We start from the raw sequence: 26,870 nt of genomic DNA, 5'->3' as shown, positions 1-26,870 counted from the left end.
CCCAAACCCGAAAAAGGGGCGTTACCCGACATTTCTGAGCTTTCCCACGTATTTATTAAGGTTTCCAACCCGAATTTGTTGAATTGTTGTGGATTTTTTCCCGACAGCTCAGAGGAGTTGGAAACCAAAACCTACAAAACCCACGTGCGACAAACAGGATGCGACATAATAATAAATACCAGGGGAAAAAAGCAGTCGGGTAAGAAAGCAAGATAGACTTACAACCCGATTTTCTTAGTAAATGAGGGCCATTGAGTGAATTGGTCATCGTGGGCCAGTTGAATGGCCCCCAAGGTCTCCCAATCTGACCCCCTTAGACTTTTATAATTGGGGTGATCTGAAGGCAATTGTCTATGTTGTGAAGATACGAGATGTGCAGCACCTGAAACTACAGATACTGGAAGCCTGTGCTAGCATTTCTCCTGCGGTGTTGCTATCAGTGTGTGAAGAGTGGGAGAAGAGGGTTGCATTGACAATCCAACACTATGGGCCGCACATTGAACACATTTTATAAGTGGTCAGAAATTTGTAAATAACTCATGAAAGAATAAAGTTACATTAAAACCAAGCACATCATTGTTTTTCTTGTGAAATTCCCAATAAATGTGATGTCACATGCCCCTCTTCCTATTGAAAAAACTAAAGTTGGATTCAAAATGACCAACTTCAAAATGGCTGCCATGGTCACCACCAATCTTGAAAGTTTTCCCCCTCACGTATACTAATGGGCCACAAACTGGAAGTTAATATCACCAACCATTCCCATTTTATTAAGGTGTATCCATATAAATGGCCCACCCTGTAGATATGGTCCAATGTAAATTAAGTAAAGTAAATGTAAGCAAATCTGCAGGACTGGATGGATGACACCCAAGAGTTCTTAGAGAATTAAGTTCAGTATTTTCTGAACCCTTGTGCATGATATTTAGAGATTCCCTGGTGACTGGTATTGTGCCGAGGGACTTGCGCAAGGCGAATGTGGTACCACTCTTCAAAAGGGGCTCTTGGTCTTTCCAAGGTAATTATAGACCGTTAAGCTTAACATGCATTGTGGAAAAATTTTTGAAGGACTCATAAGGCACAACATACAGGAATACATAGGGGATAATGGTATTAAGTGATAGCCAGCATGGGTTTACTAAGGATAGAAGTTGTCAAACCAACCTTAATTGCTTTTATGAAGATGTGGGATGGCTGTGGATATAGTGTTTTTGGATTTTGCAAAAGCGTTTGATACTGTCCCTCATAGACGTCTGATAGGTAAGTTAAGGTCTTTTTGTTTGGAAATTTTAGTTTGTACCTGGATTGAAAACTGGCTTATGGACGGTACCCAGAGAGTGGTGGTAAATGATTTGTACTCTGATTGGTCCCCGGTTATTAGACGTGTACCCCAATGTTCAGTACTGGGCCTGCTCTTGTTTAATTTATGTATTAATGATATAGAGGGTGGTATTAACAGCTCTGTTTCTATCTTTGCAGATGACATCAAGCTTTGTAGCACGGTACAGTCTATAGAGGATGTGTATAGGTTACAAGATGACTTGGATAGACTAAGTGTTTGGGCATCCACTTGGCAAATGAGGTTTAATGGGGATAAATGTAAAGTTATGCATCTGGGTACTAAAAACCTGCATGCATTGTATGTCTTGGGAGTGGTAGGATAAACTGGGAGAGTCACTGGTAGAGAAGGATCTGGGTGTATTTGTAGATCATAGACTGCAGAATAGCATGCAATGTCAGGCAGCTGTTTCTAAGGCCATCAGGATATTGTCATGCATCAGAAGAGGCATGGACTCGAGGGACAGGGACATAATACTACCCCTTTATAAAGCATTGGTACGGCCTCACCTGGAATATGCTGTTCAGTTTTGTGTATACCACGGTCCAGTCATAAAACCGGATACGGGGCAAAAATGAGCCGACCGGAGTCACTATCTGACTATCTGGGATACCGGTAGCGCCTGATTTTCCCATCTCCCAGCCGGATCCGGTCCCTATATGTAAGAAAGCTGGTGTGGACCCAGCCTGAGATACATTCCGAGAACAATATAACATTAATGCTTATGCAGAAATATTAAATCACATCCTTTCACCTTCATCCAACCATACCCCTTGCTTTCAATTCCTTGGTTGAACTTGATGGAAGTATGTCTTTTTTCAACCATAATAACTAGATAACTATGATGTCACGTGACCCTTGCAATGCAGAGAAAGCTGCTGATCAGCAGAGGAGGAAGAGAGTCCCCAGGTAGAGCTCTAAGCTTTTGATTCTGGGACACAGAGTCCTAGAATAGGAGGAAAGACTTGTCTAAAAGAAAAATTACTTTGTATTTCTTCCTCTTATCGGTAACTTGTTAGGAAAACAACCTTGTTCAGTCCACAACCTGTCAGGACTGGTCAGACATAGTGTTAAACTTGCGTTGTTTGGGGCAGAGCGAGGCCCCCAACAGTGCGAGGTCTTATGTGGTGGCCTCTGTGGCCTAATGCTAGAGCTGCCTCTGACCATAATATAATCATTGCCAAACATTATACTGTATATTTTGAGGAAATATGCAACAACATGTAAGCTATTATATTATAAGGTATTTCATGTTATTTGTGAAGGATTGTTCTGTTTAGATTGTGTGAAGGATTTGTTCTGTTTATTTTAATATGTTCAAATATTATTTACATAACATTTTTTGTAATAGGATGAAGTGGAACCATTTCCAGATGAAAATGAGAATTTTTTGCAACAACTTTACAAATTTATGGAAGACAGAGGTGAGAGACCTATGTAGGCTTTGGTTTTTGAGCAGGAGTTCTGATCAGATGATAGGAAGTTCCAAGAAAACTATATGAGAATTAGTATACCAATATACAAAAGTCAGAGGGCCGGCACTATAGCACAATGTATGGTACTGTGGGTGCAGTGTGGGCTGAAGTGTTAGTCTTAGTACGGGTGGTGCGGCAAGTCGGGGGTGCACTTACATGGAAAAACACATGCGTGATATATCAGAAAAAAGGAGAATATATAAGACGCACTCACCCTTGGGCGTGACCAAGCGGGTAACCCGCGAAACGGAACCGTCGTTCCACGAGCTCGGCCGAGCTCTAGATCTTCAATTCCCTACCCGAACTGCTGTAACCCCGTTACATGGAATAAAAGCAACTTCTTTGGCATACACCGGGTGAGTGCATCTTATATATTCTCCTTTTTTCTGATATATGAGAATTAGTGATGCCATGCTAATGTGGGGCCTATTCACATCATGCTTTGGCCATGCGTTGTACCAACATTGAACATATACCACTGCTTACTTCCGTCAGACTCATTGCATTAAATGAACCTAAGATAGTAACTACATTTGGTCCATATCCCAAATACATATCGCTGTATGAGCAAGACTCTTAAGCATGGGCTGCTACAATTTTGAGTCCCACACAGACATAGTATATTTCAAGAAATAGACTAACCTAGTCACCATTAGACTACATTTGTATGTTGTACTGGTGGGGTGTGACTAAAAAATAGTTTTTGATGCCAGGGTATTGTTACCACTCTGCACTCCAAGGATAAGCAACTACCTGGGCAAAGCACTAGGGCAATAAAAACTACAGATGCAGGGTTACGCAAATTCTTGCAAGCAGATCATACAGTCCATGCAATTTAATGGCAAACTTTAGTCTAATAATTGGGGAAGAGTTCCAAAATTGTCACTTTAGATTACTGGGCACTGGAAAATGTAGTTGCTGTGCAGTTTTTACGCCTTAACATGACTTTATGCTGAAATTGGAGACAACTAACACCGACTTGGGATACTTCACACTACATCCACTGAATTGCTTACCACCAGGGGTGAATTTAACTTGCACTATGGGGCCTTTTCGACTCTCAGACACTTCTCCCCACAACTTGGACTTTAACTGACTTGACCTGGATGGCAGAATGCTTGCGTTTAAGTGTAATTGCTCGGCATTTGACTTCTCCTCAGACTCCACTGACTTGAACACTGCACTGACTCTCCCCTCTACTTCTTGCCCAGGACCAGACATAGCTTCTTCTCCTTCCGAACCCCAGCTAGGGCCTTACGACCCTGATTGGCCATAGTGATCAGATGACACCTCTGCAACCTTTCCCTTAACCCCTTAATGACCACGGATGTAAATGTACATCCTGGTGCGGAGGTACTTCCCGCACCAGGACGTACATTTACGTCCTGTCTGTTTTGGATCACCATATCTCCTGACTCAGTGATCGGGTGAGGATGACTGCTTTAGAGCGGTGGGCTGCATCCAGCCTGTGGCCGGATGGTTGGTGAGTGATGGTGAGCTGTACAGGTAGGGAGAGTTAGTGTAGCTGCCGCAGCAATGCTCTGTGAGTCTAGGTGACCCATCAGTGCATTTTGCTGCTGCAGCCTGCCCCTGTATATTATTTTTTAGGTGCAGGTTTATTTAATATTTTTTGTTTTGTTTTTTCATTTTTTTTGCTTTTTTTTTTTTGGACAGGCTGTTTGCGGTCCGTGCCATCAGTGTGGCCGGACCATACCCCTTGCGCTTTTTTGTTAAGTGTTTAAGATTTTTACAGTTACAAAAATCACTAAACTACACCTATATTTCTCACAAATAAAGTAAGTAAAACACTACACTTACACACACACCCCCGTCCCTACCCCCCCAAAAAAAATTTAATGGCCAGTGGAGTGTTTTTGGTGGAGGAGGCATACGTCATGCTTGCCTCTGATACCAAATCAGTCAGTGATGGGGAAGAGGAAGATCCCAGCTTTCTCCTTTTTTCCTCTTCCTCATTATCTACTGATTATGAGCCCCCTAGAGGGGCACTGCCAGTAGAGGCCCCCCAAACTAGTAGCCCTGTCCCCCAAACTAGTAGCCCAGTCCCCCAAAGTAGTAGCCCAGTCCCCCAAACTAGTAGCTCTGTCCCCCAAACTAGTAGCCCTGTCCACCATACAAGTTTCCCTGGCACCCCCTATAGGTGACCCCGTCTGGACCCCAGGTCCGGACGATTATGCTCCACTGATTCCTGGGTTTACTGGCTGCCCAGGAATCCAAATTGACACCACAGGCCTCACTGAAATGGACTTGTAAAAAGTTTTTTTCTTAGTGAGGACTTTGTCAATTTGATTGTGGCTCAAACAAGTCTGTACGCCGAACAGTTTATGGCCCAGCACCCCGGTTCTTTTTTGGCTAGGCCCCATAGATGGACCCCCATCAATGCAGCCAAAATGAATACATTTTGGGGCCTCATTCTGCATATGGGCCTAGTCAAAAAGCCGACCATTAGGCAATACTGGAGTGAGGATGTTCTGTATAACACCCCAATCTACAGTATGGCCATGGCACGGGTATGCTTTGAGACAATCCTCAAATGTTTGCATTATGTTGATAATGCAACATGCCCGTCCCGAAATTATCCCACATATGACCGCCAATTCAAAATTAAGCCAGTCATAGATCATTTCAGTAATAACTGAAAGCAGGTGGCCATTGACGAGTCCCTTATTAGTTTCAAAGGTAGACTCCATTTCCGCCAGTACATTTTCAGTAAAAGGACAAGGTGTGGCATGAAAGTATACAAGCTCTGTGAGAGTACCTCAGAGTACACTTACAGATTATGGGTGTACGAAGGGAATAATTCCCACATTGAACCCCCAGAATGTACCCCCATCCTGGGAGTTAGCGAGAAAACTGTGTGGGAACTGATGTACCCACTGCTGGATAAAGGTTACCACTTGTACGTGGATAACTTTTATACAGGCATCCCTCTTTTCAAGACCCTTTCCGCCAAAGCCACTGCAGCTTGTGGCACTGTGCAGAAAAATCAAAGAGGCCTCCCAACAAATCTCCCACCAATCCCTAGGGGTGAGAGCAGGGCCCTTATTTGTGAAAATCTGCTGCTGGTCAGATACAAGGACAAGAGAGATGTCCTTATGCTGACCACCATTCATGGTAGTGGCAGCACCCCTGTTACTGTGCGAGGTACCGCTACGACGGTCCTCAAGCCTGATTGTATCCTTGACTACAATCAGTATATGGGAGGAGGGGATCTCTCTAATCAAGTCATCAGACCATATGGCGCCATGCGCAAAACCAGAAAAAACTATAGTTGTACATGGTCCAGACGGCATTGTACAACGGGTTTGTACTATTTCGAAGTGCTGGCAGTACGGAAACATTCCTTCAGTCCCAGGAGGTAGTGATCAAGGCCCTGATCTTTTGCGACCAGTAAGAAGCGGGCCCAAGTACCTCTGAAACTGAAGGCTTCTGTATTGTACCAGGGCAACATTTTCTATGGGAGGTCCCTCCACACTGGAAAAAAGGGACAGTCCCAGTCAAAATGCAGAGTCTGTTTTAAAAAAGGGATTAGAAAGGACACCATTTTCCAGTGTGACACTTGTCCTGAAAAAACAGGCCTCTGCATAAAAGATTGCTACAAGGCGTATCATACGTCTTTGGAGTACTAAATTTATGATTTATCCTATTATTATCTTTCCCCAAATTAATTGGGAATTGTACACGAGCCATGTGGCGTTGTACAATGCTTTTGTTCCTTTTAAATGTGTTGGTGACTTTAATCATGAGCTTGGGACCACGGCTATCTACAGCGCTTTTCTGATGCATTGGCAACATAGGGACATTCCAGTCCCTGGTTGTAATAATCCTCAAAAAGTCCCAAGAACATTAATCCAGGGATTTTATTCTGAATTTGGAGTTGGGAAGGATTTTTCCCCCCTGGTATGGGGCAAATTGGCATCCGTCTTATAAGGGGTTTTGCCTTCCTCTGGATCAACACAGTAGGGCAGTGTTTCCCAACCAGGCTGCCTCCAGCTGTTGCAAAACTACAACTACCAGCATGCTGGGAGTCACAGTTTTGAAACAGCTGGAAGCACCCAGGTTGGGAAACACTGCAATAGGGGGGAGATTTACTAAATGCGGTGTTTTGGTCCACCACAGTAAGTAAAGCTCTGCAACTACCATCCGTTCCTGTGCAAATCACTAATTTAGCCCTCAAATGTGCAGGGAGCTCTCTCACTCCTGAGCCCTGTCGCATTTGCTTGGCAACAATTTAGGGCCACATATGGGGTATTTCTATACTTGGTAGAAATTGCTTTACAATTTAGTGTAGCTTTTCCCCTTTTACTCCTTCTGAAAATGAAAACTTTGGGGTTACACCCAAAATTTGTAACATAGCTTTTCCAGAGTATGGAAATAACCCATATGTGGACGTAAAGTGTTTTGCGGGTGCATGGCAGGGGTCAGGAGTGAGGGAGCACCATGTTCATTAGAAGCCTAAATTGGTGATTTGTACTGCAATGGCTGATAGTTGCAGAGGTTTAGACATAAAAACTAAAATTAAATAACTGACAAGTGACCCCATTTTGAAAACGACACCCCTCAAGGAATGTAACAAGGGGTGCAGTGAGCATTTGGACCCTACAGGTGTCTGACAGATTTTATGAACAATCAGCCATGAAAATTAAAAAGTTAATTTTTTACACTAACCTGTTGGTGTAGCCCTACATTTTTCATTTTCACAAGGGATAAATGGGGAAAAAGACCCCCAAAGTTTGTAACACAATTTTTCTCGAGTATGGAAATACCCCATATGCGGACGTAAAGTGATCATACTGCAGAGCTCATAAGGGAGTGAGCGCCATCAGCCTTTTTGGAGAGTGGATTTGGCTGGCATGGAGGCCGTGAGCATGGTGTGTTTGCAAAGCCCCCATTGTGCCAGGACAGTGGAAACCCCCACATGTGACCACATTTTGGAAAGTACACCCCTCAAGGAATGTAAGAAGGGGTACAGTGAGCATTTAGGTGATTCCAATATTTTTGGAACAGAAGGCTCTGAAAATAAAAATATATTTTTCAGCGCACTGTTCAAAACATCTTGGAATTACCGTTGGGGTGTAAATGATCACTGCACCCCCTGTTACGTTCTGTCAGGGGTGTAGTTTCCAAAATAGTGTCACATGTGGGGATTTCTGCTGTTCTGGCACCATGGGGGCTTTGTAAACGCACATGGCCCCAGACTTCAATTCCAGCCAAATTCTGTCTCCAAAAGCCCAATTGCACTCCTTCTCTTCTGAGCCCTGTAGTACGCCCGCAGAGCATTTTACATCCACATATGGGGCATTTCCAAACTCAGAAGAAATGGAGTTACAATTTTTGGGGGGCTTTTTCTCCTATTGCCCCTTGTGAAAATTAAAAATGTGGGGTAACACCAGCATTTTGTTTAGTGTCCCACTTTAACAAAAGTTTGTCAAGCACCTGTGGGGTGTAAAGGCTCATTGTTCCCCTTGTTTCGTTCCTTGTGGTTTATAGTTTCCAAAATAGTGTGCCATGTGTTTTTTTTTTTTTTTTTGCTGTTCTGGCACCATAGGGGCTTCCTAATGTGGCTGCTTCTCTTCTGAGCATTGTAGTGAGCTCGCAGAGCAATTTACACCCGCATATGGGGTATTTCCATACTCAGAAGAAATGGGGTTACAAATTTTGGGGGGCATTTTCTGCTATTACCCCTTGTAAAAATGAAAAATGGGCAAAAAACTGCATTTTGGTGAAAAAAAGGGGGTGTTGAGGGGTGTTGTTTCTAAAATAGTGTGCCATTTATTTATTTATTTTTTTGCTGTTCTGGCACCATAGAGGCTTCCTAAATGCAACATGCCCCCCAAAAGCCATTTCAGCAAAATTGGCTCTCCAAAATCCCATTGTCGCTCCTTCCCTTCTGAGCATTGTAGTGCACCCATAGAGCGTTTTACATCCACATATGAAGTATTTCCATACTCAAGAGAAATTGGGTTACAAATTTTGGGGGGCTTTTTCTCCTTTTTACCCCTTGTAAAAATTTAAAATTGGGAAAACCCAGCATTTTAGTGAAATTTTTTTTTTATTCATTAACAGATCAGACTTTGACGAAAAGTCGTCAACCACCTGTGGGGTGTTAAGGTTCACTCTACCCCTTGTTACGTTCCTTGAGGGGTATAGTTTCTAAAATAGTATGCCATGTGTTTTTTTTTTTTTTTGCTGTTCTGGCACCAGAGGGGCTTCCTAAATGCGACATGCTTCCCCAAAAACCATTTCAGCAAAACTAACTCTCCAAAATCCCATCCTTCCCTTCTGAGCCCTCTACTGCGTCCGCAGAGCACTTTACATCCACATATGAGGTATTTCCTTACTCGAGAGAAATTGGGTTACAAATTTTGGGGAATTTCTCTCCTTTTACCACTTGTAAAAATTTTAAAAATGGCTCAACAAGAACATGCGAGTGCATGCTATTCCTGTGAAACACCTAAAGGGTTAACAACCTTTCTGAATGTAATTTTGAATACTTTGAGAGGTGCAGTTTTTATAATGGGGTCATTTATGGGGTATTTCTGATATGAAATCCCCTCAAATTCACTTCAAACTGAACTGGTCTCCCTGAAAAATTCTGATTTTGAATTTTTTTTTTAAAATTGGAAAATGTATGCAATACTTTGAAGCCCTCTAATGTCTTCGAAAATTTAAAACATGTTAACTTTATGATGCCAGAATAAAGTGGACATATTGTATATGTGAATCAATATATAATTTATTTGGGATGTCCATTTTCCTTTAAATTTTTCATGAGATTTTAGAATTTTTCACCAAGAAATTATGTATCGCCAAAAATTTACCATTAACATAAAGTAGAATATGTCACGAAAAAACTATCAGAATGAAATCTGAAATCTCGGAATCAGAATAAAAAGTAAAAGCATCCCAGAGTTATTAATGTTAAAAGTGACAGTGGTCAGATTTGCAAAAACTGCTCTGGTCCTTAAGGTGAAAATGGGCTTGGTCCTTAAGGGGTTAAAAGCACAGTACACTTTATAGAAAATACACAAACTACATTGGCATAAAACAATAAATATAAAATTAAATTATAAGTTCACTGGTGCTTTGGACTGAAACAGACACCTGAGGCAACTCCTACCTGACAGGACAGACAGAGTAGGATTTTCTGTACCAGGTTACCACAAACCTACTGTCAGTTTCCCTTCAAAGTCAATGGGCTCACTGGGAGTATGCCATTGTACAGATTGACATACCTATACAGGTTGCTGACTTATACCAACCACATATAGTCAAAATGTATATGTGTGAATTTCAATTTTCCTCCGATTTTCCAGGAACACCCATCAACAAAAGACCTGTACTAGGGTACCGAAACTTGAATCTTTTTAAACTTTTTCGTCTTGTACATAAGCTTGGAGGATTTAGTAATGTAAGTCTTTACCATTCATATTTTTTCTGCATACATTATTGCATTAAGTATTATGACTATTTATTTATTACTTTCATTGCTCTTTTTTTTTTTTTTTTTTTAAAGTTGTTTAGTTGAATAAGTCTTACTACATTTTGGTGAATTTTTTTTTATTTTCTGCATTACATTTATAGATTGAAAGTGGAGCAGTTTGGAAACAAGTTTATCAAGACCTTGGGATTCCTGTTCTAAATTCAGCTGCTGGCTATAATGTTAAATGTGCTTACAAAAAGTAAGTGTTTATAGCGTTTAGCAAAGACTAGTCACCCTTTGTGTTTTATATTCTTTATGAAAAGATTTTTTTCTATGTTGCTAGTTCTGTAAAAAAAAAAAAAAAAACCAGCATAGTATATAAGATGCAGGCATTACCGTTATAATTTTTTGTTGTCCGAGACTCAAATACAGTCACAATATTAATAGATAGTTGATGTTTGTAGGGCATTGTCAGGGACTCTATGTTCCTTTATAGCTCCACAAAATTATACATATTTGGGGGAATTTATCAAGGGTGGTGAAGGTCAATAATATTTATACATTTTTATTTTGTAAGGTATTATTGTACACATATTAAATGGTGTAGGGCAGGGGTCTCAAACTCCTGGCCCGCGGAAACAAAATTTTGCAGCCTGCACCAGGGATGTGTAATTTGTATTGCCCGACGCCCGGGACATGCAGCTCCACGACCACGATGGCCCCTGCGGGGTGGCCTGCCTCTGCCTGTCTTTTTTTCCATTAGTGGTACTATGCGTGCAAGCTACTGTGACAACAGATATGAGTGGCACTGTGCACTGGCAGAAGTTGGCAGAGTAGACGCTGTAGGCCTGACACACAAGCTTGCAGACAACTAACTGCTATTCAATCTATTACAGTCAAAATTTTTTTTTTTTTTTTTATGTACACTACTGTTACACCAGATATGAGTTGCGCTGGTGTGATACTGTGCCCTGGCAGGCCCTAAAACGCACATGTGTGAAGGAAACTGACTGCTATTATTTCACAGTCAAATTTCTATTTTTTTTTTTTTTTTACACCAGATATGAGTTGCACTGGTGTGACACTGTGCCCTGGCAGGCCCTAAAACGCACACATGTGACGGAAACTGACTGCTATTATTTCACAGTCAAATTTCTATATATATATATTTTTTTTATGTACACTACTGTTACACCAGATATGAGTTGCACTGGTGTGACACTGTGCCCCGGCAGGCCCCGAAACGCACACGTGTGAAGGAAACTGACTGCTATTATATAACATTTAAAAAAAAAAAAAATTTTATGCAAGCTATTGTGACACCAGATATGAGTGGTGGCACTGGGCAAGTGGGCACAGTATACGCTGTGAGCCTGACACACACACTGGCAGGCAGGCAACTGCAATTAGATTACACAGGGGGGGAAAAAGCAGACTGATGTTCTAGCACTAAAAAGGGCTTTTTGGGGTACTGTCCTTAAAGCAGAGATCAGATGAGTCCTTCAGGACTGTAGTGGACACTGAATACACTAGCCTAGCTATCGATTTCCCTATTAAATCAGCAGCAGCTACACTGTCCCTCCTCTCACTAAGAATCCAGCTTCCGAATAAATCTAAAATGGATGCTGTCCAGGAGGTGGGAGGGTCTGGGAGGGAGGGTCTGCTGCTGATTGGCATCAGCACAACAAGGGAACATAGGAAGGTGAGTTAAAGTTTGTTTAGTTTTTGCAGCCCGGGCACAGGGGAAGTTAAGTGTTGCACCGCAGTCCTCCTTTAACCCCTTAACGACGCAGGACGTATATTTACGTCCTGCGCCGGCTCCCGCGATATGAAGCGGGATCGCGCCGCTGCATGATGTCAGCAGAGAGCTCTGTGTTCCAAAAAGAAAACCATTTCCTCTGTAGTATACAGACCCTAAAAAGTACTGGAAAGATTAAGATTTTTTAATAGAAGTAATTTACAAATCTGTTTAACTTTCTGGCACCAGTAGATTGAAAAAAAAAAAAGTTTTCCAAGGGAGTACGCCTTTAAACTTCAGGAGCAGCTGGCTCGTTCTAATGTGGGAAGTACCTGCCAATTTACATGAGCTGGTTCATCCTAAGAGGGCAGCATGGTAAAATACTGTTCAAAGGCAGTTTTGTAAGCCAGGTCTGTGCTGCCGGTGATTTGTGGTGATTTAAAGGGGGTTGCAACTTTTTGTGCAACTTTTCCACTTGATAAATCCCTGACCACTGCAAAGTGAATACTGAAATTAACTTTAAGTTTATTTGTAGGTTTTTGCTTACAGCCAAAGGTCACCAAAAAAAAAGTGCCAAGGCGCACATGCAATTTTCAGTGCACCAAATATAAGCAACAAAGGCTCTATATTGCTGAAAAGCAGTCCCACACTATAATGTTCCCACTTCCAAACTTCACTGTTGGTATGGTGTTTTTAGGATGACCTACAATGCCATTACTTCTTTAAACATGAAGGATATTATGGCATAGCTGTGTGTTGAGTTATACAGGTTCTGCATGAACTTATTTATTTGTAGCAGAGTGTAATTTCTTCAGTGTTTTCACATAAAAAGATAAAATATTTACAAAAATGTAAGGGTTGTTCTCATTTATGTTGGATATTATGTGTGTGTGTGTGTGTATATATGTTTTTTTGTTTTGTTTTTTTAACCCCTTAACCTCTTCAGGACATAGGGCGTATGGATACGCCCTGCATCCCGAGTCCTTAAGGACCGAGGGCGTATCCATACGCCCGTGGGAATTCCGGCCCCCACCGCTAGCCGGTTGGGGACCGGAGCCGGATGCCTGCTGAAATCGTTCAGCAGGCATCCCGGCATATCGCCCAGGGGGGTCATTATGCCAGCGATCTGCGGCGATTCCGGGTCAATCGGGTCTCCAGTGACCCGGAATTACTGGCTGTTCGGGGCCGTCTCTGACGGCCCCGAACAGCCAGAGCCTGCAGGGGTGAGGTGGCACTGGTGCCACCTCACGATCGCCCTGATTCATCGGCCGGATTACCGACCGACCAATCAGGGCGCCTGCTGCGGGTGTCACTCCCGCACCCGCTCCGCCCCTCTTCCGGAGGACGTGAGCGGGTGCGGGAAGAAGACCCCGGGTGCTGGGGACACCGATCCCCGGCGTCAATGTTGGGATCGGCGCCCCAGGAGCAGCGGCGGCGGCGGCGGGACTGACCTCACGCGGCTGGATCGTTGGAGGTGAGTGACAGCCTCCTGCTGTTGCTTAGCAACAGCTCCTAGCATGCAAAAAGGGCATGCTGGGAGCTGTAGTTATGCAACAGCAGGAGGCAGACCACCACAACTCTCAGCATTCCCTTATGGGCATGCTGGGACTTATGGTTTTGCAACAGCTGGAGGCACATTTTTTCTATGGAAAAGTGTACCTTCAGCTGTTGTATAACTACAACTCCCAGCTTGCACAAACAGCTAAAGTGCATGCTGGGAGTTGTAGTGGTGCATCTGCTGGTTGCATAACTACAACTCCCAGCATGCCCGTTGGCTATCGGTGACTGCTGAGAGTTGTAGTTTTGCAACAGCTGAAGGCACACTGGTTGTGAAACAGAGTTTTTTTTTACCTAACTCAGTGTTTCACGACCGGTGTGCCTCCAGCTGTTGCAAACTACAACTCTCAGCAGTCACCGTACACCATGCACCGTACATGCTGGGAGTTGTAGTTTTGCAACAGCTGGAGGCACACTGGTTGTGAAACACTGAGTTAGGTCACAAACTCAGTGATACATAACCAGTGTGCCTACAGTTGTTGCAAAACTACAACTCTCAGCAGTCACCGACAGCCAACGGGCATGCTGGGAGTTGTAGTTCTGCAACAGCTGGATGTCCCCCCCCCCCCCAATGTGAACGTACAGGGTACACTCACATGGGCGGAGGATTACAGTAAGTATCTGGCTGCAAGTTTGAGCTGCCGCAAACTTTCTGCTGCAGCTCAAACTGCCAGCGAAAAACTACTGTGAACCCCCGCCCGTGTGACTGTACCCTAAAAACACTACACTACACTACACTACCACAAAAAATAAAATAAAAAGTAAAAAACACTACGTATACACATACCCCTATACAACCCCCCTCCCCTCCCCAATAAAAATGAAAAACGTCTGGTACGCCACTGTTTCCAGAACGGAGCCTCCAGCTGTTGCAAATCAACTCCCAGTATTGTCGGACAGCCGTTGACTGTCCAGGCATGCTGGGAGTTTTGCAACAGCTGGAGGCACCCTGTTTGGGAATCATTGGCGTGGAATTCCCCTATGTCCACCCCTATGCAAGTCCCTAATTTAGGCCTCAAATGCGCATGGCGCTCTCACTTTGGAGCCCTGTCGTATTTCAAGGCAACAGTTTAGGGTCACATATGGGGTATCGCCGTACTCGGGAGAAATTGTGTTACAAATTTTGGGGGGTATTTTCTGCTTTTACCCTTTTTAAAAATGTAAAATTTTTGGGAAAACAAGCATTTTAGGTAAAAAAATGTTTGTTTTTTTTACATATACAAAAGTCGTGAAACACCTGTGGGGTATAAAGGTTCACTTAACCCCTTGTTACGTTCCTCGAGGGGTCTAGTTTCCAAAATGGTATGCCATGTGTTTTTTTTTGCTGTCCTGGCACCATAGGGGCTTCCTAAATGCGGCATGCCCCCAGAGAAAAATTTGCTTTCAAAAAGCCAAATGTGACTCCTTCTCTTCCAAGACCTGTAGTGCGCCAGCAGAGCACTTTTCACCCCCATATGGGGTGTTTTCTGAATCAGGAGAAATTGGGCTTCAAATTTTTAGGGGTATTTTCTGCTATTACCCTTTTTAAAAATTAAAAATTTTTGTGAAAACAAGCATTTTAGGTAAATTTTTTTTTTTTTTTTTACATATGCAAAAGTCGTGAAACACCTGTGGGGTATTAAGGTTCACTTTATCCCATGTTACATTCCCCGAGGGGTATAGTTTCCAAAATGGTATGGCATGTGGGTTTTTTTTGCTTTTCTGGCACCATAGGGGCTTCCTAAATGCAACATGCCCCCCAAAAACCATTTCAGAAAAACGTACTCTCCAAAATCCCCTTGTCGCTCCTTCCCTTCTGAGCCCTCTACTGTGCCCGCCGAACACTTTACATAGACATATGACGTATGTCCTTTCTTGAGAGAAATTGGGCTACAAATACAAGTAAAAATTTTGTCCTTTTACCCCTTGTAAAAATTCAAAAATTGGGTCTACAAGAACATGTGAGTGTAAAAAATGAAGATTGTGAATTTTCTCCTTCACTTTGCTGCTATTCGTGTGAAACACCTAAAGGGTTAAAACACTTACTGAATGTCATTTTGAATACTTTGGGGGGTGTAGTTTTTATAATGGGGTCATTTATGGGGTATTTCTAATATGAAGACCCTTCAAATCCACTTCAAACCTGAACTGGTCCCTGAAAAATACTGAGTTTGAAAATTTTGTGAAAAATCGGAAAATTGCTGCTGACCGTTGAAGCCCTCTGGGGCTGACCTATTGTATATGTGAACCAAAAAAAATGTATTCGTAATATCCATTTTCCTTACAAGCAGAAATCTTCAAAGTTAGAAAAATGCAAAATTTTCAAATTTTTCATCAAATTTATGGATTTTTCACCAAGAAAGGATGCAAGTATCGACAAAAATTTACCACTATGTTAAAGTAGAATATGTCACGAAAAAACAATCTCGGAATCAGAATGATAACTAAAAGCATCCCAGAGTTATTAATGTTTAAAGTGACAGTGGTCAGATGTGCAAAAAACGCTCCGGTCCTTAAGGCCAAAATGGGCTCCGTCCTGAAGGGGTTAAGGACCAAGCCCATTTTGACCTTAAGGACCAGAGCGTTTTTTGCACATCTGACCACTGTCACTTTAAACATTAATAACTCTGCAATGCTTTTATCTATCATTCTGATCTCGAGATAGTTTTTTCGTGACATGTTCTACTTTAACATAGTGGTAACATTTTGTGGTAACTTGCATCCTTTCTTCCTTTCCAAAATTTCATGAAAAAATTGAAAATTTAGCATTTTTCAAACTTTGAAGCTCTCTGCTTGTAAGGAAAATGGATATTCCAATTTTTTTTTATTATTCACATATACAATATTTCTAATTTATGTTTGCATCATAAAATTGACACGTTTTTACTTTTGGAAGACACCAGAGGGCCTCAAAGTTCAGCAGCAATTTTCCAATTTTTTACAAAATTTTCAAACTCGATATTTTTCAGGGACCAGTTCAGTTTTGAAGTGGATTTGAAGGGTCTTCATATTAGAAATACCCCACAAATGACCCCATTATAAAAACTCCAACCCCCAAAGTATTCAAAATGACATTCAGTCAGTGTTTTAACCCTTTAGGTGTTGTACAGGAATAGCAGCAAAGTGAAGGAGAAAATTCTAAATCTTCATTTTTTACACTCGCATGTTCTTGTAGACCCAATTTTTGAATTTTTGCAAGGGGTAAAAGGAGAAATTTTTACTTGTATTTGTAGCCCACTTTCTCTTGAGTAAGCACATACCTCATATGTCTATGTAAATTGTTCGGCGGGCGCAGTAGAGGGCTCAGAATGGAAGGAGCGACAACGGGATTTTGGAGAGAAGATTTTTCTGAAATGGTTTTTGGGGGGCAAGTCACCTTAAGGAAGCCCCTAGGGTGTCAAAACAGCAAAAAAAAAACACATGGCATACCATTTTGGAAACTAGACCCCTTTAATAAAAGGTAATTGCAGAAAATACCCCCCAAAATTTGAAGCCCAATTTCTCCCAATTCAGAAAACACCCCATATGGGGGTGAAAAGTGCTCTGCTGGTGCACTACAGGTCTCAGAAGAGAAGGAGTCACATTTTGGCTTTTTGGAATCAAATTTTGCTCTGGGGGCATGCCGCATTTAGGAAGCCTCTATGGTGCCAGGACAGCAAAAAAAAAAACAAACACATGGCATTACATTTTGAAAACTAGACCCCTCGGGGAACGTAAAAGTGTTACAGTGAGTACTTACACCTCACAGGTTTTTTGAAACTTGGGCCATAAATTGAAAAATTAGATTTTTTTTACAGTAAAATCAAGCCCGATTGTATTCTGGACTACAATCGGTATATGGGGGGAGTTGATCTTTCTGATCAAGTCCTCAAGCCATATAATGCCATGCGGAAAACAAAGGTATGGTGCAAAAAAGTTGCGGTCTACATGGTACAGGTTGCCAAGTACGCTGGCAACACAGGGACATACCTGGAGTTCCAAGAGGAAGTTCTAAAGGCCCTCATCTATGGTGACCCCCAAAGAGCGGGTCAGAGCACCTCTGGAATTGTGGGCCCCCGAATCATCCCTGGCCAACACTTTCCAGGTGTGATTCCCCACACTGGAAAGAAGGGACGATCTCAGAAGAAATGCAAAGTGTGTCGCAAGAGGGGGATTCAGAAGGACACCACCACTCAATGCGACACTTGCCCAGATAATCCGGGCCTCTGCATAGGCTGCTTCAGGGAGTATCACACTTCCATGGAGTACTTACAAAATTTTCCATCCTTTGCCCTAATTTTCATTCCCCAAAATTCGACTCCAATGTACCAGTCCAGGGTACATTGTCTTTCAAATTTTATACCAACCCCCCCCCCCAAAAAAAAATAATAACTTTTCCCAATACCCCCAATATCTTTCTTTTTTCTCTTCCCCCTAAAAAAATGGGTCATGGGACGCAGAGTCAACAGCATTGGAGGTTTGCAGTTGCCTCAAATGCGCAACACTCTCTCCCCACCTGAGCGGGTTGCGCATTTGAGGTAACAGAATAGGGACGGCCCTCGCACAGGGACAGGGGTTCTGCCATTCCCATGAATAGTGGTGAGCATAAGGAAATTCCTCTTGTCCTTATACCGGACCAACAACAGGTTCTCATGGGAAAAGGCACGGGACTCACCCCGGGGGATAGGAGTCTGCAGGGGATAGGAAGGAAGGCCTCTTTGATTCTTCCGGACTGTCCCACAAGCGACCGTGGATCTGGCGGCGAGGGATGTGAAGAGAGGGATACTAGTATAAAAGTTATCCACGTAAAGGTGGTAACCTTTATCTAGCAATGGGTGCAAAAGGCCCAAACGATTTTCCCGCTAACACCCAGAGTGGGGGGACATTCTGGGGGTTGAATGCGGGAATCTCGTCCCTCATACACCATAAACTTGCAAGTGTACCCGGAGGTACTATCGCAAAGTTTATACATCTTCACGCCATACCGCGCCCGCTTGGTAGGGATGTATTGCCAGAAGCTGAGTCTCGCCTTAAAGCTGATGAGAGACTCATCAATAGCGACCTCCATTCCAGGGACATGAGCCTCCCAAAATCTGGCCCCGAAGGGATTGATGACCGGCCTGATTTTATACAGGCGGTCATAAGCCGGATCAGTTCGGGGGGGGACATGCCGCATTATCAGCATTATGCAAACATCTCCGAATGGCCTCGAACCGGGAACGTGCCATGGCCATATTGTAGAGCGGAGTCTGGTAAAAGACGTCCCCACTCCAATATTGCCTGACACTGGGTTTTTTAACCCATATGCAGCGCAAGGCCCCAAAAGGTCCTCATTTCGGCTGCATCGACTGGAGTCCAGCTGCCGGGTCTAGCTCTAGCCCGGGTTAGCGGCGACGAACTGTTGGGCATACAGATTCGTCTGTGTAACCATTAGATTAACAAAGTTGTCACTGAAAAAATGACCGAAAAAGTTCTTTTCAGTTAACCCGGCGATGTTAATCTTGATTCCTGAGTCGCCAACAAACTCAGGAATCACGGGCTCGTGGTCTGCTGGCTCAGCCCAGACAAGTACTCCGGTACGAGGTACCAGTGACCTTGGCAGGGGGCTTCACTAGTATGAGCGCCAGGGGGACTCATACTAGCATGGGGCACAGGGTCAAGGACATAGGAGGTTTGCGGCGCCGCACGGTGGCTCATCATCAGAACTAGATGATGAGGAGGACGATGAAATAGGGAAGGTGGGGTCTTCATCATCCTCTGAGCCGCTCTCGGTGTCGGAGGCAATTATGGCATATGCCTCCTCCGCCGAAAACGCTCTGCGGGCCATTTCCCTACTCTAATGGGGATGGGGGTGTGTGTGGGGGGGAAAACTTTATTGGTGTGTGTGGTGTGGTGCGAGACTTCCTCCCTAACCCTCCCTAACCTAACCTAAATAAACTAACCCGCCCTAACAGAAAGAAAATAAAAAAGGGACTTTTTTTTTTCTTTTTTTTTTAAAAGGGACTTCTAGCGCAAAAAAGCCCTGCGCCAAAAAAAAGCGTTTATCTAATCAGTGGTGTGCGCACTGATTGGGCTTTAACAAACGGTGGCGGACCGCTCTTTCATAACTAAGAGGGTCCGCACACACGCCTAGGGAAAAAAAAAAGATCTGCGCCAAAAAAAAATGGCTGGCGGCAGACCGCAGGGCCGGGGTCACGCAGCTAAAGGTGCTACAGACCCACGGACACCCACTGAGGTACGCCGAAAAAAAAATGTAAAAAACTTTTTTTTTTTTTTTAACCCTAACCTGTCCCTACCTAAATCTAAAGGTAACCCTGTGGGATTTCTGTGCCAAGAGGCCACAGAAAGGGGGCAAGGGGCACTTTTTTTTACAGTGAGGGGATGGTGGCAGCACGGGGCTCCGTCCTGCTCGCCAGATCTCTGTGAAATGGTGGGCAGAACGGAGCAACATGCTCCTAGCCCCCACCATCCCCTCCCATTACACTGTGATTGGTGTGGCCACTTTGGCCACCCAATCACAACTGTACTGAGGGGGGTGGCCACAATGCCAGCCCCCAGTACAGCACGGATGGTGATTGGTGGTGTATATTACACCACCAGTCACCATCTATATCCGGGTCACAGGGTCACACGTGACCCTGATGACGCGGAACCGCTGCAGAACGCCGGTTAATACTTAACGGCATCCTGCAGTGATCGCCGGTATACCTCCGGACCTCCTCCGGCCCACTGCCGCGATGTCTGCTGAATGAAATCAGCAGACATCCGGCTCCGATCCCCGCCTGGCGAGCGGCGGGGAAAGGAATCGCAGCACATCGCTCGTCTGAATTGATAAGCGATGTGCTGCGATCGTGGACAGCCGAGATGCCTGCTGAATGATTTCAGCAGGCATCCGGCTCCGGTCCCCAACCGGCTAGCGGTGGGGACCGGATTTCCCATGGGCGTATGGATACGCCCTGTGTCCTTAAGGTTAATTAGAGGTTAATTTACCTTCTAATTGTTGGGGGAAAGGTCCAGAACTTGCCATGGGGCCCTAGGGGCTCTACTTATATGCCCCTCTCATATCTTCCACCTCTGCTTGAAATTGAAGCCGCACCCATTTCACAGCTGTTGGGATCACCATATGAAGTCTGCAGAGAATAACCCAGGGACTTATGTTTGAGTTTAGCCTAGGCTCTCAAAAAGTATAGAGCTGCCTCTGACACTTTACTATTAAAAGACCCTCAACTGCTATGGAAACCCATGACAAAGTGCCCTCAAATCCTTTACATGTTGTGATCATGATTTGACTGTGGCATTTAAGAGTTTTATTTGCCACAATTTAAAGTTTCCCCTGGCATTTATTGGCATGCTGACAACCAAACTCCCATGATTCCTTAGTGACCACTGTAAAAACAAGAATGGGCAGTCACTGATGGTTAAAAAATGAAAACACCCACTTTGGATTTTCTGTTTTTGGTAGAAGGGGCTTTTGATAATAAGATGATCATTGGTTATCTTCCTGTTAAAGGAGAAATCCGGCAAAAATAAACTTATCAACTTTGCACAGGAAAGGGAATAAGTAGGTGATCATGAGGGGTTTGAGCGCTGGGACCCCCTGCGATCACCGGGACAGCGCTCAGTGAGGAACTTGTACTGCGAGAGGCACGCACTCTATTCATTTTTATGGGAGTACCGAAAATACCCGAGTACAGCAGTCAGGAATCATTGGCACTCTCATAGAAATGAATAGAGGGCTTGCCTTCTACCAGTAGATGACACACGCTCCACAGTGAGAGAGCCGGGGTCTCATCCCGGAGATCACGGGGGTCCCAGTGGTCAGACCCCCAACGATCGGCTACTTATCCCCTATCCTGTAGATAAGGGATACGTTTTCTTTTGCCGGGGTTCTCCTTTAAGGCACTAGTTATCACTTGTAATTGTGGGGAAATCTGGTGTCAAGTGTTCAATTATCTTCCAGCATTAAACAGTTTATTAGGAAGAAAGATGATGTGTTCATTTAATGCATAGTTGTGTTGAGTCTTCCAGACCAAATTACTCTCTATGGGGGAGCTTTATCAAAACCTGTGGAGAGGAAAAGTTGACCAGTTGCACATAGCAGCCAATCAGATCCCTTCTTTTATTTTTCAGAGGCCTTTTAAGAATCTAAGAATCAATCTGACTGGTTGCTATGGGCAACAGGTCAACCCCTGCAAAGATTTTGATAAATCCCCCCTTTGTATTTATGTTTTACTCTAATAGATCAGACTTCTCTCTATTAGCTCAGAAACCCTTAATAAAACTACACCAAACAAGTTATATGCTCTCTCTCAGTTATATGCTGTCTGATTTGTCTTACAGATATCTATATGGTTTTGAAGAGTACTGTACTTCTACTAATATTATTTTTCAAATGGACTTGCCAACAAAAGTTGCTAAATCAAATGAAGACAATGTCATGGAAAGCAATATTCCCCTGAAACAGAAAGCTGAAAGCCTTGGAAATCTTAAAGATGAACATTGTGAAAAGAACGATGTTCGCAATAATATAGACAAACTGCCACCTGAAGAAAAAGATTTTGTAAGTCTTAAAATAATAACCTGTTTATTGAATTAATCACTTGGAAATGTATTTAGTACATGGAGACAAACATGAGTTATGGGCTTACTTTTATTATTTTATCTTCTTTAGACAGTCCCCCAAAATAAAAACTGAAAACATAATGGAAAACATAATAAAAAGGACAGAATATTAAATCAGGACCTACTGTAGTATGTTTTCTAAGTTTTATGCTTAATCTCCGAACCATTTCTAGATGTGGGAAATGATCATATCCATATGTCCTCTGTTTGCTTCAAAGAAAATGTATTATAGCAAGATTAGAGTCCCATATTCACAGCTGTTAAACCCCTTAGGGTCTATTCACATGGCAGAATTTCAGCATGCAGAATTCAAGGACCTAGCCCATTTTCATTTTTGCGGTTTAGTTTTTTTCTCAACTTTTAAGAGACACAACTTTTTTGTTTTTACATCTATAGAGCCATATAAAGGCTTGTTTTTTGCACATTCAATTGTACTTCGATATAACAACTTTCATTGGAGGGGGGGGTTGTTTAAGGCTGTGCATTTTAAAGTAAGACTGCCATGTTATCTTTATTTTGTGGGTCAATACGATTAAAACAATACCCATACTTACATACTTTTCTATTATTGTACAAACTTTTTTGACAAAATTGTGCTATTTCAGCCCCCAATAACTTCTTCACTAATATGTTTTCCACCATGATCCGTAGTTTTTATTAGAAACAAAATGAATAAAATGCACTCAAAAAATCCCATGAAAACAAGAATAGTACTAACACATGTTAAAATAATACAAACAGCAAATTTGCTGATTTTTGGTCATATGTTTACACCATTCAATGTTTGGAATTATAAGAGATATATTTTAAGGCTAGGTTCACACTACCGAATTTCCGCCTGCAATTCCGCTTTGAAACTGCTGGCAGAAATTCCGCTTACTAAAATGTATAGTAGAGTGAATGGATTTCCGTTCACAAATTCACAATTCGGAATTTGTGAAGCGAAATTTGTGAACAGAAAATCTGCTTGAAAATTTCCGCCTGAAGAATGGCGTTGCTCATTCTTCAGGCGGAAAATAGTTGCGGAACACATTGCAGTCTATTGGAGACTGCAGTTTCCGCGCGGCCCTAGCACCGAGTAATTCAGTTGGCACTGGCCGCACTCGGAATCTCCTGGCGGAAATTTTTTCCCCGGAGACTCCGCAGTGTGAACCTATCCTAATAGTTTCAGCATTTTCGCACACAGCCAAATAAAGTTTTGTTTTTCATTTCTTTTACATTTGTATTTTTTATGAGAGAAGGGGGGGGATAAAAATACAGCAAAGCATAACCTGGCAACAAAAACAAATAAAAGGACCTGTCAGAACCTTTTAACCCTATAGGTTCTGACATTTAGTTTATAAAAAAAAATAGCTTAGAGGCGATCTAATAACTATATATAACTATTTCAGGAGGCAGTGCAGAGATCTCTACCATGATCTATTTATACCTAGGACAGTATCTATACTAAGGGGGCATCCTCAATGGGTAGAGGAGGAAGGTTTCTACACCAGCACAGATGGGGGTTCTTTACTGATAGGGCAGTAAGACTATGGAACTCTTTCCCAGAGGGAGTGGTCATGGTGAACTCAATAAAATAGTTTTAAAGGAGCCTGGATGCATTTCTAGAGAGTAATAATTTGGCAGGTTATGGATATTAGATTTATAGGGTCAGAACGTTGATCTAGGGATTTATTCTGATGCTTTCTGGAGCAGATGTTTGCTATGAGGATTTGCTTCTACTCTGGACAGTTCCTGACCCAGAGAGGTGTCAGCAGAGAGCACGGTGTTCAGACAAAAGAATGACTCATTGTCCTATGTAGTATACAGCAGTTGAAAAGCACTTGAAGGATTAAGATTTTTTAATAGAAGTAATTTAGAAATCTGTTTAACTTTCTGGAGCCAGGTGATATGAAAAAAAAAAATGTTTTCCACTGGAGTACCCCTTTATTGAACTCTTGTCTTTTTTCAACCTAACAGTGGGGATCAAAAGTTTGGGAACCCCAGGTACAAAATTGTATTAATGTGCATAAGGAAGCCAAGGAAAGATGGAAAAATCTCCAAAAGGCATCAAATTACAGATTAGACATTCTTACAATATGTCAACAAAAGTTAGATTTTATTTCCATCATTTACACTTTCAAAATAACAGAAAAGAAAAAAATGGCGCCTGCAAAAGTTTGGGCACCCTGCAGAGTTAATATCTTCTTCTGTCCCCTTTGGCAAGTATCACCGCTTGTAAACGCTTTTTGTAGCCAGCCAAGAGTCTTTCAATTCTTGTTTGAGGTATCTTTGCCCATTCTTCCTTACAAAAGTCTTCCAGTTCTTTGAGATTTCTGGGCTGTCTGTCGCGCACTGCTCTTTTAAGGTCTATCCATAGATTTTCAATTATGTTGAGGTCAGGAGATTGTAAAGGCCATGGCAAAACCTTCAGTTTACGCCTCTTGTTGAATTCCCCCGTGGATTTCAAGGTGTGTTTAGGATCATTATCCATTTGCAGAAGCCATCCTCTCTTTAACTTCAGCTTTTTCACAGATGGCATTAAAGGGGTAATCCGCCCCTAGACATCTTATCCCCTATCCAAAGGATAGGGGATAAGATGTCATATCGCCACGGTCCCGCTGCTGGGGAGCCCTGGGATCCCCGCTGCGGCACCGCGCTCTCATTACAGCACAGAGCGAGTTCGCTCTGCACGTAATGACGGGCAGTACAGGGGCCGGAGCATCGTTACGTCACGGATCCGCCCCTCGTGACGTCACAGCCCGCCCCTTTCAAGTCTATAGACTTGCATTAAGGGGACGGGCCGTGGTGTCACGAGGGACGGAGCCATGACGTCACGCTGCTCCGTCCCCCGTATCGCCCGTCATTACGCACAGAGCGAACTCGCTCTGTGCTGTAATGAGATCGCGGTGCCGCAGCGGGGATCCAAGGGCTCCCCAGCAGCGGGACTGCGGCGATCTGACATCTTATCCCCTATCCTTTGGATAGGGGATAAGATGTCTAGGGGCGGAGTACCCCTTTAAGTTAGCATCTAAAATCTGCTGAAATTTTATTGAATCCATTTTTCCTTCTACTTGTGAGATGTTCCCTGTGCCACTGGCTGCAATACAACCCCAAAGCATGATTGATCCACCCCCATGCTTAACAGTTGAACAGAGGTTCTTTTCATTAATCCCTTAAGGACTGACCCATTTTTTACCTCTATGACCAGGCTCATTTTTTTTTATTTGACATGTATTCTCTTTAAATGGTAATAACTTTAGAACGCTTTTTCTGAGCAGAGCGATTCTGAGATTGTTTTGTTGTGACATATTGTACTACAATTAGTACATATGTTGGGAAAGGGGTATTTTATTTATTTAATTTTTTTTACACTTCATACTTTTATTGAAGAACTTTTTATTTTATTTTTTACACTTTTTACAGGTTATACTATGCTGCAATACATTTGTACTGCAGCACAGTATAACCTGATGAACGGCAGACACTATAGCCTGTGTGATCCATTCTCTGGCTGGATCTCACAGGCTTCCGTAGCAGGCATACAGGAGGTCATGATCTGACCTCCTGCTGCCATAGCAACCAACAGCGGCCCGCGGCGCCACCGTTGGAGAACAGGGGGAGAGCGCTCCCCCTGTGAACACCATAGATGCCGTGATCAGGATTGATCACGGCATCTATGGGGTTAATGCTGCCCGGACCGGCACGATCGCGGCTTCGGCGGGGATTGAAAGCCAGGTCCCGTCGCCGATCTCCTTCGCTGCCTTCGGCTCCGGTGATTGGCTCATGCGCAGTTCGTCCTCGATCTTGAGGGTCATCTGCGCATGTGCCATTGTGATGTCAGCCTAGATTAGTGTTAACAATCCCCCAGCGCGTCAGGCCCGAGGCTGATATCACAATGGCACCAATCACCGGAGCCGATTCGCCGCAAGCAGCCCAATCAGCATTCAGCTTAGAAGAAGCTGAAAGTAAGGAGGTGCGCGCTTATGACGGCAGAATATTCATTAGCGCGGTAGACGGGCACGAACGGAGCGAGGGGCAGGCCAGCCTCCTACACAACACCCTGCAGGGTGACGTATCGATGGCAAGATGGCGGCGGGAGAAAAAAAAAAAGTGGTCAAGGCAAGCCAGCAAACTAAGGAATTAACTAGCTTCCAGGTCTGGTAAAAAAGGTAAAAAAAAACAAAAAAACACATATAGTAGCGTTAGCAACAGGAAAAAAAGCTTTAATGACATATAGCCACAGTACTAACTAACTGGCCAAAGAAGGTTAAACCAGTGGAGAACCCCCTTTAATAACATTTTTTACCTGGGGTGCCCAAACTTTTGATCCCCACTGTATGAACTATGTTACTATTAGTGGGGCAGCAGGATGGCAGTGTAAAGGATGGGGGTTGTGTTACTATAGAGTTTGAGGTAGACTCCAGAAGTGAGGGGCCACGAATATCTTGGTATAGTCTGTAGTCATCAGAAGACATCCTCAAAGGGCCGTCTTTAACACTGGGCAAATGGGGCAGCTGCCCTGGGCCCTGTCTTCCTGGGAACCCAAAGCAGCTAGCCCTTTAGCCCCACGCTAAATCAGCTAGCCGCTGTGGGTCCAGGCAGGGTCGGCCCTGCCACTGCACTGCGGCTCACTGTTTTAAAGCAGCGTCGCTGCTTTTAAACCAGTGAGCCTGCGGCCGGGACTGACGGGGGACGTCGTGCAAGTGACGTTCCTCCGTAGACCCGCGCAGGAGGACATCAGCGATGTCACATGTCAGT

The 26,870-nt window shown here is 43.4% G+C and overlaps 1 protein-coding gene across 8 annotated transcripts in view; it reads left to right on the top strand.

The window, feature by feature from the left end:
• ARID4B (AT-rich interaction domain 4B) overlaps positions 1–26,870 on the top strand; it is a 424,644-nt gene that overhangs the window by 292,649 nt on the left and 105,125 nt on the right. For all 8 annotated transcript variants that reach the window (XM_056566987.1, XM_056566988.1, XM_056566991.1 and 5 more), the window contains 4 exons: positions 2,691–2,763; positions 10,149–10,243; positions 10,417–10,514; positions 21,849–22,068. In XM_056566987.1, the coding sequence (XP_056422962.1) occupies positions 2,691–2,763; positions 10,149–10,243; positions 10,417–10,514; positions 21,849–22,068 (486 nt within the window). The remainder of the gene's footprint in view (positions 1–2,690; positions 2,764–10,148; positions 10,244–10,416; positions 10,515–21,848; positions 22,069–26,870) is intronic.

Source organism: Hyla sarda, chromosome 3 (assembly GCF_029499605.1).
Source record: "Hyla sarda isolate aHylSar1 chromosome 3, aHylSar1.hap1, whole genome shotgun sequence".
NCBI lineage: Eukaryota > Metazoa > Chordata > Amphibia > Anura > Hylidae > Hyla > Hyla sarda.
The sequence above is the reverse complement of the archived record's forward strand: the minus strand, read 5'-3'. Positions and strand labels throughout refer to the sequence as shown.